Source organism: Oncorhynchus tshawytscha, linkage group LG03, assembly GCF_018296145.1.
Source record: "Oncorhynchus tshawytscha isolate Ot180627B linkage group LG03, Otsh_v2.0, whole genome shotgun sequence".
Taxonomy (NCBI): Eukaryota; Metazoa; Chordata; class Actinopteri; order Salmoniformes; family Salmonidae; genus Oncorhynchus; species Oncorhynchus tshawytscha.
In genome coordinates this window covers 45,947,077-45,966,783 of record NC_056431.1, presented here as the reverse complement: position 1 = coordinate 45,966,783, position 19,707 = coordinate 45,947,077, and the positions used below count along the sequence as shown (strand labels likewise).

The following is a 19,707-nucleotide window of genomic DNA, read 5'->3' as shown; positions in this document are numbered from 1 at the left end:
TCACTCAAGAGGTTATGTAGCAAGGTATGGGGACAACAATGCCTGCTATGGACATTTCCCAGTTTCTTTGAATGTTCAACATTATAGTGTAAGAACACTTTTAAAGCCTCAAAAGACAAGATGATCCAACTTTCAAAACGAGTACTTTTTGTCTAGCCACAGCAGTCAACTAGCTAGCCAGGTAGCTGTTAAGCTCTCTAGCACATTCACTAATTTGTTTGTAAACCATTAACAAGCAAATTAGCTACCACATGTTCTTGTCAAAACTGTCAACTGAGGAGCTAGCAAGCAACACAATACGCCAAATGATAGTCTAAAAAGGTGTTTTGAAATGTTGCTTGAAATATCTGATTCCATGTGCTTTTACGGCTGTTCAGACTGCAGGAAAAATAACAGATTCAAATCAGATATGCAAATAAATGTGAGTCACTTTAAACTGCTGATGTAAACAAAGCTTAACAGAGGTGGAAGTGATTCACCACCAACCCTCGCCTTGTATAACTGTGTTATTGCAGCCATGATGATAATCCACTGTTGATCTACCCTGGACTAAACTGCTCCAAAACCAATAAAGCACTGAAAGGGTCATTAATGGTCTCCACACAACACAGACCAATATACCAGTACCACATAGGGACACTTAATCTCATTGGACTCTCAGTCACACCACAGCTGTAAAGAGGTTAGTTATTCCAGAGATTTTCTTTCTGATAATAAATGTCAGGTTTGACTAAAAACCTCTCTGACAATATACTCCACTCCGTGTTTTCGCGCCAGCTCTGTGGATCTGAGCACATAGCGGTCTCCTCTCCAGTCCTCAGCTTTTCGACTTTCTACAGTAATGTATCCTCCCCGACGTCGCTTTCTTAGTGAAGTTGAGTGAACACGTTGAGGAGCCCGCTCTCTGTTGGATCCATGTGGCTTTGTGGCTTTACCTGGACTCACTACACACATTCTCTTTTCTGCCGCAACGCGGGACTCTCAACCACCGTTGGTGGCAAAATAAACAGACGTTGATTGAGAAGTGTTGATGCACAGTTGTAGAAAAGTGTCAACCACTAAACGTTGAGTTGTTAGAGGCTACCTGCGTATGCACTGCAGTGGAGTTCCTCTCTAAACTGGAATCAGCAGAGGATAAAATAAGGATTAATCACAGAAGTGCACGATGCTGAGATACCAGACGGTCCTTTGGACTTTCTCATTGCTGTCTGTTGCAGCTGGATCCGATTTTAAAGCACGTAACTGCAGTGGGGTTAAAGAAGCTGCTATTGCAAAAGGCTTCAGCTTTGAAAATGTTCCTCTCCAACAAATGTCAGGTAAGAACGGAATGATTTGAGTGCTGCCTATCAATACGTAGGCTAGGCTCTGTGAACTATTCAACACAGTCCATAGTTGCAAAGTGAGTAATATTATTGCATAATTAACCATGTCATCTGGATAAGAATTTGCTTTATGAGCGAAACTCATATACTGTATTATTCAAATTGTAAAGTTTAACTACCGACACTGACTGCTATAGGAGTAATTTACACTGAGCAAGTAAAGGTGAAAGAACATTTTGAAAACAGGTGCCTTTACACTACGAAGCACAATGATTTTATTGAGCGATTTAACTGTTCATTATGATAATGCACAGATATATATGTGAAAGTAGCCTTTATGTCGTTGTTCTGCGTGGAAGGCAGATTCAGATGAAGGCTATACTCACCTGTCATCCATAAAGTTGGGGTTGATTTTTATGTATGAAGGACATGTATTATGATATAAATGTAGCCTAATAATAATAAAAAAGTTATTCTATTTTCTAAATAATAATAATTAGCCTAGTACAACTTAAAACACACTGTTTTAATTAACACTGTCCTTATCTAGGTTACTTCAACAGGATGGCAGTAAATATTTTTTAATATCCAACAATACCATCCCTCATAGATCAAACTGTTTAGCTATTTAAACTCAAAGTTGTCTAATTATGCAGATATATCACAATAGCCAAGTGTATAACATTCCCATTCTCTATGCTTTCGTTCATTGGTTAAAAGTTCATCCTAAATATATCCACTACACTAAAATAGAATATAAGTAGTCCTTGACATATTGCTATTTTAACATTTGACTTAATAAAGTGATTTCTTTATTTCTCTAACATGCTGTATAATATGTAAATGACAGCAGCAGAATAATCCTGGTGGTGTTAGATTTTCTGTCGTGTCCAGTAGAGGTCTCTGTGTCTGCTATGCGCCTCTGTGTCGAAATAATGCATCATCAGGCATGCACTGGACTGATTTCTGTCCTGTTGATAACATGACAATGACACTGCCATGTAACGATCCCGCAAGTCGGTGCAATTCAATTTCCATCCAATATCCATTCCACTTCACATATGTGTCAACCATAGGTTAATGCTGGCATGATGCTATTATTATAGTTTTCGTAAGATGCATGTAAATATTATGATAACCAGCTGGTCTTCAGAAATATTTATATGGACTTTCCCTACTTCAGGCCATGGAGGCTTGGATTTCTCTGACCCACCCAAGTCAAGCTGTGGCTGGCTGGCTCAGTCAGAAACAACATTATTGCTTCACTGTTCTGATCAAGCATTCACAAGGGTACATTTGCGCAAGAGAGTTGTCAGGAGGAATGCTTCAACTATTTTGTGCAGGTATTGTTAGGTTGATGCATGAAGTGGATCAACATGTTATTTTCATGATGTTAGTTGTTTCCTCGTTCCCTCCCCTTATGAATATGCACTTGGTCTGCCCAGACCATTAATGTCATAATGGCTTAGATCCTATAATTCTGTAGTTACAGACAGAAATCTGGCACAGGTAAAAAAAAAAAAAGGCTGCATATTTGATAACAAGCACACCTGTTCATAGACAGGCTTGAATAACTAACTGATTAAATCCTTCAGATGTAGGCACGCTCCTGTCGTTGACATCTAATCTCCAATGGATGAAAACCTCAGTGTCTCTCATCTCGGAGTGATGCAGCTGTATGGCACTGCTTTGATCACATCCCACATGGGCATTGACCCCATTTGTCTTCAGGAATGGCAATGACTGCCTATGTGATTTATGCAATGTCAACACCTCAGCAGTGGATGGCTGAAGCAATTCATGTGTGTTTAGCCGACACAATTGTGTGCATATCCTTTGTTTATTCCTACTAGCGATGTTAACATTCCTGTGTCACGACCACCGTGTGTGCAATAAACTCAGAAATGGTGCCTCGTCTAAGATTCTTGTCAAGTTTCAATAGTATACAACCAGCATGCAAGTCGATGGAAAATGCTGATCTGAGTAATGCATGTTAAAATATTGAGGTGGGGGAAAAAACAAGTCTATCTGCTGCTTAATCTGTCGAGGTTGACATTTTCATTGGTGCGAAGCCAATCCTTCAAATATTTAACATGAATTCTAACTGTGATATAGGGCAGGTAACTCGATGCATTGCTTACTTTTTTTTGCCTTGAATCACAATGTGTTATGATTAAATCCTAGTCAAGGAGTGTCACTGAATAATCGGTTGAGTTGAGGTCTGTTGCTTTTGGCCATTTCCCCAAGAGGAGGGCCATCAACCTCTAATTGTGGTCAAAAAGAGATGGGTTGTGCCAGCATGACTTTGATGTCTGATGCCTTAGAGACTAAAGATGTTGGACATCATCAAATTAGATGTAAGGCACTGGAATTCCGCTCATATCCTTATGAAATCCCTTTGGCTTCATATTGTCCATGGTTCTACTCTTTTTCAGTGGTCTCTGATATACATATGTGTGATTTATTTTAATTGTTTTACTCGGTAGGCACCATCTCAACCTTTTTCTATGTATCGCACACTTAGTTAGAATTCATTAGGGGTTCAAATATAACTTCATTGGAATGTAATGCCTTCATATAATGCTGCATTAAAACAGTATCAGAGGAACCAACTGCTGTCGCATATGCCAACATAAGAAAGTTGTCAATCATAATTTAGGCTTATTGAAGCTTTCTCAAAGCTACTTTCAAGAGAGTCCATCCTACAGTTATGTGCATGCTACACCCACTCCTATCGTTTCAGACCAGTAGTTTATATTGAATGGCTGAGCTGGAGCAGCGTGTGTGGTCAGCATCAGCCAGGTCAGGTGGAATGTCAGCAGTGGTGTCAGCGTTATTGATAGAAGTGCTGCTATGAGTCAGTGCCTGCAGGCCCAGTTGGTACAGTAATACTCCGGGACCTGGCCTGTACATTCTGAAGAGTCCCTGGTCCAAGTTGTCAGCAAGTACAAGAGTGACTGAAAAAGTGGACTGGCTGCGTAGTGCATTGCTTTACAACAGGGGTGACAAACATACAGACCACGGGCCAGACAAACTCAATATACGAACCTTGGTAGAAATGATAATGGACCTACATTAATACAGTTTCTTGACTGTGTCCAGCTCGCTAATAATCACCGAAATGAAAGCTAGACAGTCAAGAAGCATATAACATTTTTTAAATAATAGATAGAGGACTATTTGTTGCAAAATTTGACAGAGAGGAAATATAACCAAATGCGGCCCCGGGGCAAAATGAGTTTGACACCGCTGCCTTACGCCCTAAATCAGTGGACTGTCAGCGCAGCAAAAATTGTCCGGTGCTCCTCCATCTCCTCTACAAGTTCTTGCCCCTGTATTTAAATAAACTGTCAGTGAGTTCCTTACATACCGGCCTCCCTCATCCAATCCCATCAATGCCCTGGTGAAAGACTAGCCCTGCATGCAGGCTTGTGAAAGATCTATCTCAGGTTCCATTTACTGACCCAATGAATTAACCAATACGCAAGACGAGACGCGATGACGGGGTGACTTGGAAGATGAGTCAAACAGACTGCTAGACCCTTCCTGGTAGATGTGTGTTATTAGGAACACAAGACACACACACACCCCCGAGCTGTGTCTGTGGAGCTTCTCAAACTGTCCCAGCTCGACCCTATCATTTCATGTCCAGCTCAGCCTTCCCTGTTCCCAGCAGTGGAATGAGACCGAAATAACAGTGCTGATATTTGATGTGGTCCATGGCTGCGTACACAAGCAGTCAAATTATCTCTGCTGAGCCGTGTAATGTGCACAGGTCCTCATCCTGACTTAAGTTGTGGAATAGATTGAAAAGGGCAAAATGGGAGCAGAGAGAATGGCCAAGTGAATCTGTTGGCCTCTGTGGCATACGTCCGTATTACTATGATGCATTGTCAGATTATGATGACCTCCCCACTGACACACACAGATGAGGAGAGGGATCTGTGAGGGGAATTCTGGCAAGGATCACATGTGGTGGTGGTATGCCTCTGTATTTCAATGTCCAGCTGATGAAAAGGATGGTGATGGAATTGCACCTAATTGAACTGTTGGGATTGGCAGTGATTGAAATTGATGTAAATAATAGCAGTGGTGGCGGTTGTGGGGGTGGGGGCTATAGTCTGTTGATTTAATCGGAATGTTTCCTACCGTGACACACACACAGGAGGTATCATCAGGAATGCCAGGGACCCAAACACTCATCTCTTTTTTTCCATGCCAAAGTGGATTTCTCAAATGCCTCTTCCAGCTCCATGCGATTAATCATGCTCATGAATACTAAAATGGGCTGCATGATGGGGTTTCTCAACAGGAGCTCCCTCTCGGAGCAGGAGGAATGACTCTGGTTTGCCTGCTACTATTTCAGCCTCTCAGGGAGAACAACAGAATAACAGTGCAGTCGCTCAAAGCATATCAACAAGCTCCTGCAGAGTATAGACGCTGGTGCTGCCAATATCTTTTGTCAAGAAATTAAGTTGACAAGAGGATAGACTTTTTTTTGTCCCCTTTTGTGTTTAGTTATTTTATATTGGATATAAATGTGCAATTGAGCATTTATCTTGCTGTGGATAATTCATCTAGGCTATTCCAATGTTCCAAGTTCATTCTTTGTTCCTTGTTGATATAACTCCCTGTGCATTCACACTTGGTCCACTGTTTTGATTATCTTCCCACCAATACAATTTGCACATTTCATCACACGTGCCGTCAAACTAATTGCTGGAAACATGTAATGCATAGTTTCCATGTAAGCAGAATTATATTTGACTTGACAAGTGCTTTTTATCACAATGTGTTCAGTTCTACAATCTCTCTAGATACAGTATAGTGTCATTATAATTCAAGCCATAGAAGGGAGATGGATTTCGAGGCAAGAGCTTGGAAGATTAAATGCTAATTCCTATACCATTACACCCTTGTGATTGATTTTAGCACTAAGTGGGCTCTAGTTTTGAGTGTTGCCATTTTTCATATGCACGCACATCTTTTTTTCGTTATGTTTAAGCCTCTCTGTACACTTCTTGATTTTAAATTAGTCTCTTAAAGCAATAAAGACTATAATTGCCTTGATTTTCAATGGCGATGGATAATAGTTTTAAAAAAACTTGTCAAGGTAAAAGTCTCTCCATGACTTTATTTTATTTTTTATTTTTTTCATTGTCCCTTGTCCCTGTTTGAACTTGAATGTCTTGACAGATAGTGTAGAATTGTGTGACGGTTTATTTCATTATTTTCATTATTATTTAAATGAGGCTTGTCAGCTCTCTCATGTAATCTCAGAGAAGATGGCACACATTGTCACATAGGCAGGGCATCCTCCTTGGCACTAATAATGAGAAATGATTAATAAATAATACATGTCTGACAATCTCATCACTGTTGAATTAAGTATATAGAGCTTACACATTTACAAGAAATACCAATAATTCTCACGAGACTGTAAACAATAAATGTTTTAAAACGCAAGTCATCGTTACTTTGTGTTGTGTGAAAGAATATACTTTTGCTGTCAGAATGGATTCTAGGTCTTTCATCTGTCAGAGATATCCAAGTAAAATCTCACTGGATATGTTATTTCATTGATTGGTGATGTTAATATAACCTGGCATTAATATCTTGTTTGGGTTAGGGATGTTTTGTAGAAGAGGATTTGATTGTAGTGATATAAAGCCTATGTGAAAGACCAATATTTGAGGAAATTGAAAGTCATGAATGATCACCTTTGCCCACACCAAATCAAATAAAGTAAAAATGTAATTTATCACATGCGCCAAATACAACAGTGAAATGCTTACTAACAGTCCCTTAACCAACAATGCAGTTTTAAGAAAAAGAAGTGTTAAGTAAAAAATACATAAATAGAATATTTAAGTAACAAATAATTAAACAGCAACAGTAAAATAACAATAGCGAGGCTATATACAGGGGGTACCGGTACAGGGTCAATGTGCGGGGGCACCGGTTAATCGAAGCAATTAATAATGACATGTAGGTAGAGTTAAAGTGACTATACATAGATAATAAACAGAGTGTAGCAGCGTAGAAGAGGGGTCTGGGTAGCCCTTTGATTAGCTGTTCAGGAGTCTTATGGCTTGGGGGTAGAAGCTGTTAAGAAAACTTTTGGACCTAGACTTGGCACTCCGAGTCTAGGTCCATTGTCTTTGACAATTTATACGGCCTTCCTCTGACACCGCCTGGTATAGAGGTTATGGATGGCAGGAAGCTCGGTCCCAGTGATGTACTGGGATGTACACACTACCTTCTGTAGTGCCTTGCGGTCAGAGGCAGAGCAGTTGTCATACCAGGCAGTGATGCAACCAGCCAGGATGCTCTAGATTGTGCAGCTATAAAACCTTTTGAGAATCTGAGGACCCATGCCAAATCTTTTCAGTCTCCTGAGGGGGAATGGGTTTTGTTGTGCTCTCTTCACTACTGTCTTAGGGTGTTAGGACCATGATCATTTGTTGGTGATGTGGACACCAAGGAACTTGAAGCTCTCAACCTGCTCCACTACAACCCCGTCGATGAGAATGGGGGTGTGCTCGATCCTCCTTTTCCTGTAGTCCACAATCACCTCCTTTGTCTTGATCATGATGAGGGAGAGGTTGTTGTCCTGGCACCACACGGCCAGATCTCTGACCTCCTCCCTGTAGGCTGTCTCATCATTGTCGGTGATCAGGCCTTTCACTGTTGCGTCATCGGCAAACTTGATGATGATATTGGAGTCGTGCCTGGCCATGCTGTCTTGAGTGAACAGGGAGTACAGGAGGGGATTGAGCACGCACCCTTGAGGATCATCATGGCGGATGTGTTGATACCTACCCTTACCACCTTGGGGCGGCCCATCAGGAAGTCCAGGATCGGGTTGCAGAGGGAGGTGTTTAGTCCCAGGATCCTTAGCTTAGGGATGAGCTTTGAGGGCACTATGGTGTTGAATGCTGGGCTGTAGTCAATGAATAGCATTCTCACATAGGTGTTCCTTATTTCCAGGTGGGAAAGGGCAGTGTTGAGTGCAATAGAGATTGCATCATCTGTGGATCTGTTGGGGCGGTATGCAAATTGGAGTTGGTCTAGGGCTTCTGGGATAATGGTGTTGATGTGAGCCATGACCAGCCTTTCAAAGCACTTCATGGCTACAGATGTGAGTGCTACAGGTCAGTAGTCATGTAGGCGGATTACCTTAGTGTTCTTGGGCACAGGGCTATGGTGGTCTGCTTGAAACATGTTGGTATTACAGACTCAGTCTGGTTGACAGGTTGAAAATGTCAGTGAAGACACTTGCCAGTTTGTCAGCACATGCTCAGAGTACCACGTCCTGGTAATCCGTCTGGCCCTGCAGCCTTGTGAATGGTGACCTGTTTAAAGGTCTTACTCACATCGGCTACAGAGAGCGTGATCACACAGTCGTCTGGAACAGCTGATGCTTTCATGCATGTTTCAGTGTTACTTGCCTCGAATCGAGCATATAAGTAATTTAGCTCATCAGGTGGGCTTGTGTCACTGGGCAGCTCGTGGCTGTGCTTCCCTTTGTAGTCTGTAATAGTTTTCAAGCCTTGCCACATCCGACGAGCGTCAGAGCCGGTGTAGTACGATTCAATCTTAGTCCTGTATTGAAGCTTTGCCTGTTTGATGGTTCGGAGGGCATAACGGGATTTCTTAGAAGCTTCCGGGTTAGAGTCCCGCTCCTTGAAAGCGGCAACTCTACCATTTAGCTCAGTGCAGATGTTGCCTGTAATTTATGGTTTTGGGTTTGGGTATGTATGTACGGTCACTGTGGGGACGACGTCATCGATGCAATTATTGATGAAGCCAGTGACTGATGTGGTGTTCTCCTCAATGCCATCGGAAGAATCCTGGAACATATTCCAGTCTGTGCTAGCAAAACAGTCCTGTTTAAAAAAATATATTTTATTTTACCAGGTAAGTTGACTGAGAACACGTTCTCATTTACAGCAACGACCTGGGGAATAGTTACAGGGGAAAGGAGGGGGATGAATAAACCAATTGTAAACTAGGGATTATTAGGTAACTGTGAATGGTTTGAGGGCCAGATTTGGAATTTTAGCCAGGACACCGGGGTTAACATCCCTACTTTTAAGTAGTGCCACGGGATCTTTAATGACCTCAGAGAGTCAAGACACCCGTTTAACATCCCATCCGAAAGGCTGCACCCTACACAGGGCAGTGTCCCCAATCCCTGCCCTGGGGCATTGGGATATTTTTTAGACCAGAGGAAAGAGTGCCTCCTACTGGCCCTCCAACACCACTTCCAGCAGCATCTGGTCTCCCATCCTGGGACTGACCAGGACCAACCATGCTTAGCTTCAGAACCAAGCCAGTGGTATGCAGGGTGGTATGCTGCTGGCTGTTTAGCATGGGCTTCATCTGATCACTTTTTTATTCACCGAGTCAATGGTGCTTCCTGCTTAGTTATTGCTTGTAAGCAGGAATAAGGAGGATAGAATTATGGTCAGATTTGCCAAATGGGGGGCAAGGGAGAGCTTTATACACATCTCTGTGTGTGGAATAAAGGTGGTCTTGAGTTTGTTTTCCCTTTTGTTGTACATTTAACATGCTGGTAGAAATGAGGTAAAACTGATTTAAGTTTCCCTGCATTAATGTCCCCAGACACTAGGAGTGCCGCCTCTGCTCATTGAGTGCGGTCTTAGAGCCAGCATCGATTTGTGGTGGTAAATAGACAGATACGAAGAATTTAAATGATGAAATGAAATATAAATGAGATACTCTCACTCAGGCGAGCAAAACCTTGAGACTTCCTTGGATTTCATGCACCAGCTGTTCTATCCTGCCAAAAAAAGCGTAAAACTCACCAGCTGTATGTTATTCATGTCGTCGTTCAGCCACGACTCGGTGAAACATAAGATATTACAGTTTTTAATCTGCCGCTGGTAAGATACACGTTGATTGTACGTTGGCTAATAGGACAGATGGTAAAGGGAGATTATCCACTCGCTGTCGGATCCTTGCAAGGCACCCAGACCTTCGTCCTTGATATCTGCATCTCTTTCTCCTGAGAATGACAGGGATGAGGGCCTTGTCAGGCGTTTGAAGTAAATCCTTCCCGTCCAACTCGTTAAAGAAAAATGATTCCTCCAGTACGGGGTGAGTAATCGCTGTCCTGATATCTAGAAGCTTTTTTCAGTCATAAGACACGGCGGCAGAAACATTATGTACAAAATAAGTTACAAATAACACGGAAAAACACAAAATAGCACAATTGATTAGGGGATCGTAAAACGGCAGTCATCTCCTCCGGCGCCATTATTCACTGTTACACACATTGAATGTGTGTAACTTTTAGTCAACTCCTAACTTTTCAAGCAACTCTGGAAGCACTGATCATTTACATACCCTCCTTGGAGATCAGTGGATCTTCTTGTATTGATAAAAAAGACCTGGCCCGTGTCTGTTGCAACAAGGTTCAGTCATACTTTATAGCTCCCTATTTCCCCTCAGCCTGTCACAACAGTGAGCCATCAGAAAACAAAGCTCCCTTGAATACCTCGTCGCTGTCGTTGGATCTATCTTTAGCCCCATGTATGCCACGTCAGTCCTGTTGACAACATCAGACTAGACATGTGCACCTGTAGGAGTGCTTTGTCTTTTCACTGCTCCTGGGAAGGGGCCAACTAGTTTGCATGTTGCGTATGGGGCCATGGGGGAGGTATTGAGCACTAGAAGTGTGTCCTCTCCCCTCTCAGGCCACTTGGCCACTGAGTGGAGGGTGGAGGTATACCAGAAGTGTAACAAGCCACCAGGCACTAATGAAGCCCAGTGCCTTGGTAGTAAGCTGTAAATGAGGAGTGAAAGGTAATGATCAGTACAGGCCTTAGGGCCTTCCTAGTATCTACTCTCAGCCACCAGCTGCTACCTGTAAGTCCTTTGCCATGCTCCAGTTAGCAGGTTGACGCAGAAGAGAGTCACTCGCTAGCAGCTCGTCATTCTCTGGGGCTTCTAGGCCCACTGCCCATGTATATCAAATGTCCTCAGCAATTTTCCCATTCCTCCTCCACTCATTTTATTACATAGTCCCCAATAAATATCAAAGCCAGACATGGTCGTATGTATGCTGATTAAGCGTTGCTTTTCATTCCACACTGTAGTGTACATGGTCTTTGGGTTTTCTTTACAGGATTGTCTATAGGTTTAGCATTTTCAATATATGCCCTCTTGTCGTCTGCATCAGCATTGTTGAAGGTACCTATTCTGGTACAGTTTCAAAGGTATCATCGTAGACATTTTCATCCAATGAGGTGCTATCCCAGTCACATTGCCGGTATTGGCTCTGAATCCAACTGCTGTGACATTTAATTGCTTTGAAGTGACTTCCACAATACTTTTGGAAAGCAATTTTTAGACTTTGAACCTTTAGCCTTGAATTTTAAGGGAGTGCACAGTAGAGTGATCTGATATGATGTACAACTTACCTCAGCTGCAGCATGAGGGCCTTCGAAAATGGAATGTTCCAGATTTCAAATGTCATTGAATGGCTATTTTCTGTGTATGGCAGGATCAACAGATCCTGAAAATGCATTATATTGGCTAGAGAGCCCGTTTACCCACAAGGCTTTTTCAACTTCTCTCCTGAGAATATGGCAGTTTTAGAAACAGCATTTCCTTTCAGTAGCAGAGGGAGTAGCCTAATACTATTTCTTTCTTATTTTTTTCTTGTTTGTGTAAATTCCCTTAGAATATTATTTTTTTCTTGCAATGAAACATCTTATTGTAATAAGAATGAATTTGCTCACAAATCCATTATTCTTGCCACAACCCTACGAGTTGCGAGTTTTTGGCCCAATTTGAAATGCAATGACAATGACATTTAGATATTAACATTTGACAGTCCAACACCTCCTTTACATTTGACTCTCCTGAGGACGCAGACCAGACCACCATGTCATTATGTTGAAGGTAAAATGTGACACAATCATCTGTAGGCCTACTGTGCTGCTTATTTGAACATTTGCAAATTCATTCAAGGACATTTATCAGCATATAACGTTATTTAAAAACATGGGGCATCCCTCTAATTTGGAGTCCTGGCATGGTGTAGTATGCTAGGGGAATACAGTGTCATTCCATATTGATTGATGTAAGTCCTAGCTAGAATCTGCTATTCCAAATAACACCTGTTGGGATATTTTTTAAAGGATGATACGGTAGTGAGGAAAACACAGATGGCAATTTTCAGATCAATGTTGATATTTTTAACTCTCCTTGCCTATCGAATTGAGCCACCACTTAAAAAGGCACGATCAAGTTGCTTCGTAACCTCAATCACTTTATTTAAAATAGTGTGATCTCTCAATAGTATTTCGTGTGGACACAGTGTGAATATTAAAATAAGGAGGAAAAGGTACACTGACAAACTCCTCTCTCCTTCTTTCTGTTTTTACCATAATAACACCTTTACTGTCTCTGTGACTCATAAATATAGTGCCACAGTAACTATGTTTGTTCTGACTTGGCATTTGCACAAACATTTACAGTATCAACTTCTCACGCCCCCCTTAGCCTCTTAAATGTAACTAAATGTAATCGAACATGTAATCTACCCTTAAAGCACAGTAGATAACTACCTCGGGTGTGTCCCAAAGACAGAGCAGAGCTTTCCTCTGACCTGGATCAATGCTGGCTATAACTCAGTCATAAATCTTTAGCCACGATATGAATCTTAATCAGGGGGTGGAATGAGTGGGCAGATTAAATCAATGTCCAGGGCCAAAGCGCTTTAGGAATTTGTTGAATGTTCCTGTTGCCTAACCTTATGCAGTAGTCCTGTGAAATTGATTCATTTATAAAGCAGCTGGACATTCTGACATCATGAGTACCTCTTGACCCTTCCCGAAATGACTAATATGTCACTGATGGCTATGTTGTTTTAGTTCTATAAGATGTAGCGTTTGCTCTAAGCATCAGGCCTGTAAACGTATGGCAGCAGGAGCCATGGGAGGCATACCAGATGGCAGTGCACATATGCTTTGGGTCTGTTTGGCCAGGTACACTGATGAATACTTCTGAGAGTTGGCCTACCTTTTCTGGCATGGAAATGTAACTTGAACACCTTTAATTCCCAAAGCTGGCTAATCCCAGTTCCGGTGAATAGGTAGAGTAACTTTTTCTACAGTGGTGGTGGTCCTAGTGTTTTATATGTCAATTGAAATAGGTCGCTGTCAGTGTAGGTTGTGAACGTGAAAAATTGTGATAACACTTTTGATATTACACAGTGGCTTGCAATGACTTGATTTACTGATTGTTTTAAAACATTTTCACAAGGGTGTTCCTGTAGATTACAGGATGATTGGCAAGCCTAATAGCTATCGAGGGTCAGGTGCTTCCAACATGACAGACTTGCCCTGTGCTACTCTGAACGCTAAAATCATAGCACAATTAGAATCAGTCCATGAGTAAATTCACATCTAAGTGGCAGTAAGAAGCTTCCTTTCTACGTGGCATTGAGTATGCAAAGTAAAGACAAGTACACCTTAGTGGGGTAGGGTGTGGAATATGAATGTCTTCCTGTATTAGGCCCAGGGAAAGGCTTCATCAGCACAGATAATGGGAGAGGTGATCTGACTGACACTCTGCTTGATTACAGACACTGGAGTGACAGGAAGTAATTGCGACTCACGAAGGCAGCTCATATAGCTGTTGATAAAACACTCAATGCATGCATAAGCCTCATTACCTCGCAACCGCATTTGCACATTTTCAGTATTACAATGAGATATGTGTATGCCCCCACACATCTTTAGTTTGTGCCTTTGAAGAAACAGAGCAAGTATAGGCTATTGCCCACACACACACACATATCTCGTCTGTGAACACAATTGTTCATACTCTGTCTCACTCTCACCAGTATACTAATCACTGCAACAACATTCAATATTTTTTTCCCCGATTTAATTTGCTTACATGACAATGGGAGGACAAGCATATGCTTGCATGCATGTGTAAATGTGCTGTGTCTGGGGAGGCAAGAAGGAGTAGAGCCCTAGTTCTGCATCCTGACAACTCTGATAGCCGAGAGGACAGGGATGAGGCTGGGGATGGGCTGGTGCTGCCGCAAGGTTGCGTTGGGACACTTCTCTTTATTTCACCCTCGCAGCCTTCTTAATACTAGATGACTCGCCAGAGGCCCACTTTCATACTAGGATATTAGCAGGAAATAATGTCCCCCTCAGCCATTACAGCCCAGGTCCAGGTCCAGCTGACAATACACTGAGCACTACGTTAGGCAAAAGTATTGTATGACTGTTCAGGGCCAGAGCTAAGGAATGGGGAGCAGTAGTGCACTGCTTTTGCACCCTACTATGAGAGACCAGGTACCCTGATATACAGTATTCGGCACTATATCACCAGAATGAAATTTGTATAAACAGTGCAATATATGTTTATCTTGTTGCAGGCATAAGCTGTCGTTTTCTAAAGATAGGCCTTTTCGAAGCTATTTAGTGATTAAACGACATTACGGTTATTTTTTGTTTTTTAAACAACTAACTGATCGACGTTTTGCTGACATGGACTAATTGACTGACTATCAGTGACTAACATAACAAGAGAAAACTGATGATGCACAACCACATTTCAAAATGGCACCTTGTGTATTCTACTATTCTAACTCGCAATAGTAAGTTGAGACCCCGACTGAGTTCCTACAAAATGTAATAAATAAAAAACTTTTTGGGGGGCCAGTTGCCCATCCCGGGTTCTACATAGTTTAGTGCAGAAAACGTGGTAATTAACTACAAGGTCCATAATCCATTGCTCACCAGCTTGTCCGGTCTGTGTGGAGCACACACAGAGACCTCGTTGACAGCAGTCATAAAAGTATGCCTTGTTTATTTTTAAGAACTACTAAAATAGTGATTTTGTCAGACAGCATAGAGATGACGACTTGGAATAAAATGTAAAAGTCAGCATATAAAACTAATATTTTATTAAAGTAATGTGAATAAATGATGGTTAATAAGCAGTAATGGGCAGTCACTACCAGCATAGGACTTGTATTAATTGTTTTATTATGTGTTGTTAGATCATTCAACCCACGTAATGCATAGTGCGTTTAATGTCTAAAAAAATGATCGAAACTGAAATTGAAAACCGTGATACATTTTTTAAATAATCGAACCGAAACCTAACCGACCTCAAAAAGCACTAATCGCTCAGCACTAAAGCTATTCAAAGAGTATGCTGTGTGAACCACTCTCTTTCTTCTCTGCCTAATGGGGAATTATACTCCATTGTGTACCAACAAAAATATATCTGTGTGTCCACTGTGCTGTTTTAACCTTGGACATAAAGGATATACAGGCTACCTTGGTTGAGTGGAGAAGTTCCTTGAAAGCCCCTCATGGGATGTTGATGTACGAGAGACTCATTTTAAGTGATGTTTTGCTCTGTTGAGACTGCGGGAACACTCTGCACGGTCTAAGTGTCAGTGTGGAGGAGCTCTTTGTGGGTGACACGTCTGATGGAGAGCTGCACTCAGACCTGTGGCCAGTGGGACCTCCCTGACTCCTTCCAACCTTTGGCCCATTAAAGTGTCCACTAAACAACTGTCTCTCAAACTTTTCCTTTATACACAGGCAGTGACCTACCTAAAGCTTTTGAGTTTTTTTTGACCTGCAAACTAAACAAACGTGTGTTTAAGGTGCAGGCAACAGTCATAAGCTGTGATAAAAACGAGAGTTAGCTGCGAACACACTGTGTGTGGGTTTCAACCTCCTGCCCTCACATCACCTCCTGCCCTCACTGGTGGGTTGTTAATTCTCTACTTAGTGGCTGAGGTCAGCTCAGCTTCTGCCAGATGAAGCTGAACTGATTCTCAAAGTTTGGTTAGCCTGCAGGTGTCTGAGTAAATTACATCTCAATTCTATTTGGGTAGTGAGCGAGAGAGAGGAGACTTCGGAAATGAGGTCATTTTTAGAGGGCTGTTTGGGTGACATGGTTGGTTGCTTTTAGGTTTTAACAAAACATGAAGCCTGCACCATCAACACACTTAACATAGCATTTTTTTAAAGTCAAGAATCATTGGTTAGTCATAACGTGATCAGATGATTTAGCCACATCATTGGTCTTCATAGTGATATTGCATAGTGTGTGGAGACTACTAAATGGATAGAGAGCTGAATCAGCATCCATGGTCCTACAAATGGCTGTTTGGGAAAATGGAATGATGATGTCGATCATTAACTTTTAATTCAGTTCAGTGTTTCATGGATGTCATCAATTGCAATGTGATTTCCTTCTGAATGGTAGGCTATATCATAAATCATATTTCACGCTGTTCTCCCTACTGGCTACGCTGACGACCCTTTGGAAATGTTACACTTTCCATTATAACAATGGTAGGACACAGAAGCTAGAAAGACATGGAAGGTGTTTGAGAATACATTATGATCCGTGGACAACTTCCAAATTTTATGAACTGATCACTCATTGTTCCAAACAAATGTTAATCCTACAGCCATTGTCAAATCAAAAATGTCCTCATGTTGTGTCTCATGATTCCTTCATTTACTGTACATGTTTGGCAAAAACCACCATGAATGTTTTTGAACGCTCAGTAGGAGAGAGGGATCATAAACAGCAGAGAAACACGTGTCTTTGTCCTTAAGTGGTAAGTGGAGCTGGGCATGAATTTCATCTGTGGGCTGCTGGCAATTTTAATTTCATTTTGTTCGTAGGGAGCTGGCTGAATGTTGGGAGAATGGAATGATTGCATGGGGAGAGGTAACAACTCTGACACACATTTCTATATGTGTGTGTCTGTGTGTGTATGCGTGTGTGTATGCGTGTGTGTGTTTGAGGAAATGCTGTCTGCCACTGTCTCATCCAACCAGATTTAGGATTACTGTTATAGGCTATTTCTGGCATATTGCTATGATGTTTTCAATGCCTTTACTTTGTGACACTAGCTAGTGCTGATATCTGATCCAAATACTGGATGTATTAATGCTTTGGATTGATGGATGCTGCAACATGTTTTCATGCCTGACTTCACAGTCACACACCATGGGTAATTCATATGTGGGGATTCCTCCCATCGGGCACAAGTGACTTTGTTATGTAGCAGAATGTCATACAGTACATTGCACAGGCACACCCTCATACAACCCCCCTTTTAATGGTCGGTATTGAAAATACAGTAACATGTAGAGTAAAAAAACCCACACACTACAGTAATCAACACCTCTAGATAGCGGATGATTGTATTCTTATTCACTGTCATAGTTACCTGTTAGAGCCAAAAAAACAACAGCAGCCAATGGCATTCTCTCACCGGTAGACCTGAAAATATCTGTCAGTTTGTTACGAATAACTATGAGTGGTGGGAGGAATCAGGCGCAGAGAGCAGGGTTCTGTCGTTTATCAAATTTATTTCACCGGTGCAACCAAAACGATCACGCCAACACACAGGGCATAGTGTTTCATGGATAAGCATAAGTTGCCAGTCCAAAACAACAGGACAAAATAGACCGGAGAATAAAGATATGAAAACAAATCACACCATCAAACATAGAGTAACAATTAATAAGCCCGCACAAATACCCAGCGGGCCTAGTGCCCTTAAATACCCTACAAACAAACCCTAATACAAAACAGGCGTACCCAATTAACCAATAACCAACACAAACGGAAAAAGGAATCGATGGCAGCTAATAGGCCGGTGACGACGACCGCCGAGCCCCGCCCGAACAGGAAGAGGCACCCTCTTCAGCGAGGTTCGTGACACAGTTTTACAACAATGGGCTCTTTAATTAAATTCAGTAGTGGTTGCATGCAGAGACTGGTTCAAAGTGAGACAACAGTGTATTAAAAAGCTGTTACTAGGATTGATCCAATCAGTTTCAGCAGCTAACCCCTAGCTTATGTGAGAGATTTTGATTTTGGCCCCCATTTGTGTTAAAGGCATAAACAGCACTGTGTTATCATGTTGTGAGCAGCACAGCTTGACAAATATGACTTTAATAATTAAATAGGGAAAGGCGACTGCATATTGACAGTGAGCGAGAAGTGCAAGGCATTGTTAGACCAGCATCAATACTGTAAATGTCCTGAAGATAATGATTTGGGTTTTTATTTTTAGTCTGACGTTACTAATATTACTCTAAAAATATTCACATCAGCAACCCTTCTGTCACAGCAAAAGCGTAGGTTTATCAACCATCCTTGTGTGAGTTGGATCAGAATATGAATAGAAATGTGTTCTAGTTTTGGGTCTGCTGTTTATTACATGGGGGCAATGTTCCCTCTAAGCTGCACACATGCAGGGCGTGCAGCTCCCCTCTGACTGCCGCAGAAGAAGCAGAGGAGCACAAGATTGGACTTCACGCAACTTTCTACAGGTTTCCCCTTTAGTTATCACTATCGACGTTTCACTCTACTGAAGGAATTGTCATCGAATCAAAGCAATATTAGCCACTTTCAATGTAATATACCCAAACAAAACCTAACTATTTAAGATTTAGTATGCAAATCTAGCTGCGTTAGAGATTTTTTTGTAGGATGAGCGCATTGGATTAGGATTCTATTGCATTGACATGCATAACTCGGGCCTATATGCAAATAGCCATTGCCGTATATGGATCTGTGCCATTCACTTTGAACTGGACTGTGTTTACAGCGGTCATGAGTAGATGTGCTTGTTTTGAGATCAAAGTGAGAGCTGCATTTAGCCACGTGCATATGTTCATATTCTTTCCTAGTTACTGAGTTATAATCCCAGTTATAGCCGCACACTAGGGGCTCAGATGCAAAAATATTTATGTCCAACGTTTCGACAGACAAGCTGTCGTCATCAGGGTATAATAAAGAGCTATTTTATGTCTTAAAGGGAAAGTGTTGTACTTTAAGACAGTTTTGAATAAGCTAAGTTGCCAATAGGCAGAGTGGAACATAATTTGTCTGATTCTCTGTAATAATGGTATGGGATTAATAAAGCATTTTATTTTGCATCAAACACAACATTTTCAGTCACTTCCTTATCTGAAGGTGGATAAACAGGTTAATGTCAAGCCCTGCATGTTTGTCTCATGGAATGTAGGCATTGAACACCACACATAGGCTGAATGACAAAACAGCAATTTCCATGTTAAAATGTTATGATAAGTTTTTCTCCATTGTTTTTGACGGTAGGCCACTCGGGTAGGCCTACATTATGATGAAATAGCCACAGTAGCCCACTTCACCACTGTTAAAACTGTAACCAAAAAGTGGGTACAGCCTCACTGTTCACAGTAAATGCCGGCCGGAAGCTGCACAGAATTTTCACAACGTTCGAGTTTGCACACAGCAGACCTAAAATTTGCTCAGTGCCCAAAGAAATTAGAGGGAACATTGCATGGGGGTCATCAGGAAT

The 19,707-nt window shown here is 41.7% G+C and overlaps 1 protein-coding gene across 1 annotated transcript in view; it reads left to right on the top strand.

The window, feature by feature from the left end:
* Window positions 1–681: 681 nt before the first annotated feature.
* Window positions 682–19,707, top strand: part of LOC112237257 (glypican-6) — a 115,012-nt gene continuing 95,986 nt past the window's right edge. The window contains exon 1 of the mRNA XM_024405857.2: window positions 682–1,316. Coding sequence (XP_024261625.1) covers window positions 1,166–1,316 — 151 coding nt within the window. The 5' untranslated portion in view covers window positions 682–1,165. The remainder of the gene's footprint in view (window positions 1,317–19,707) is intronic.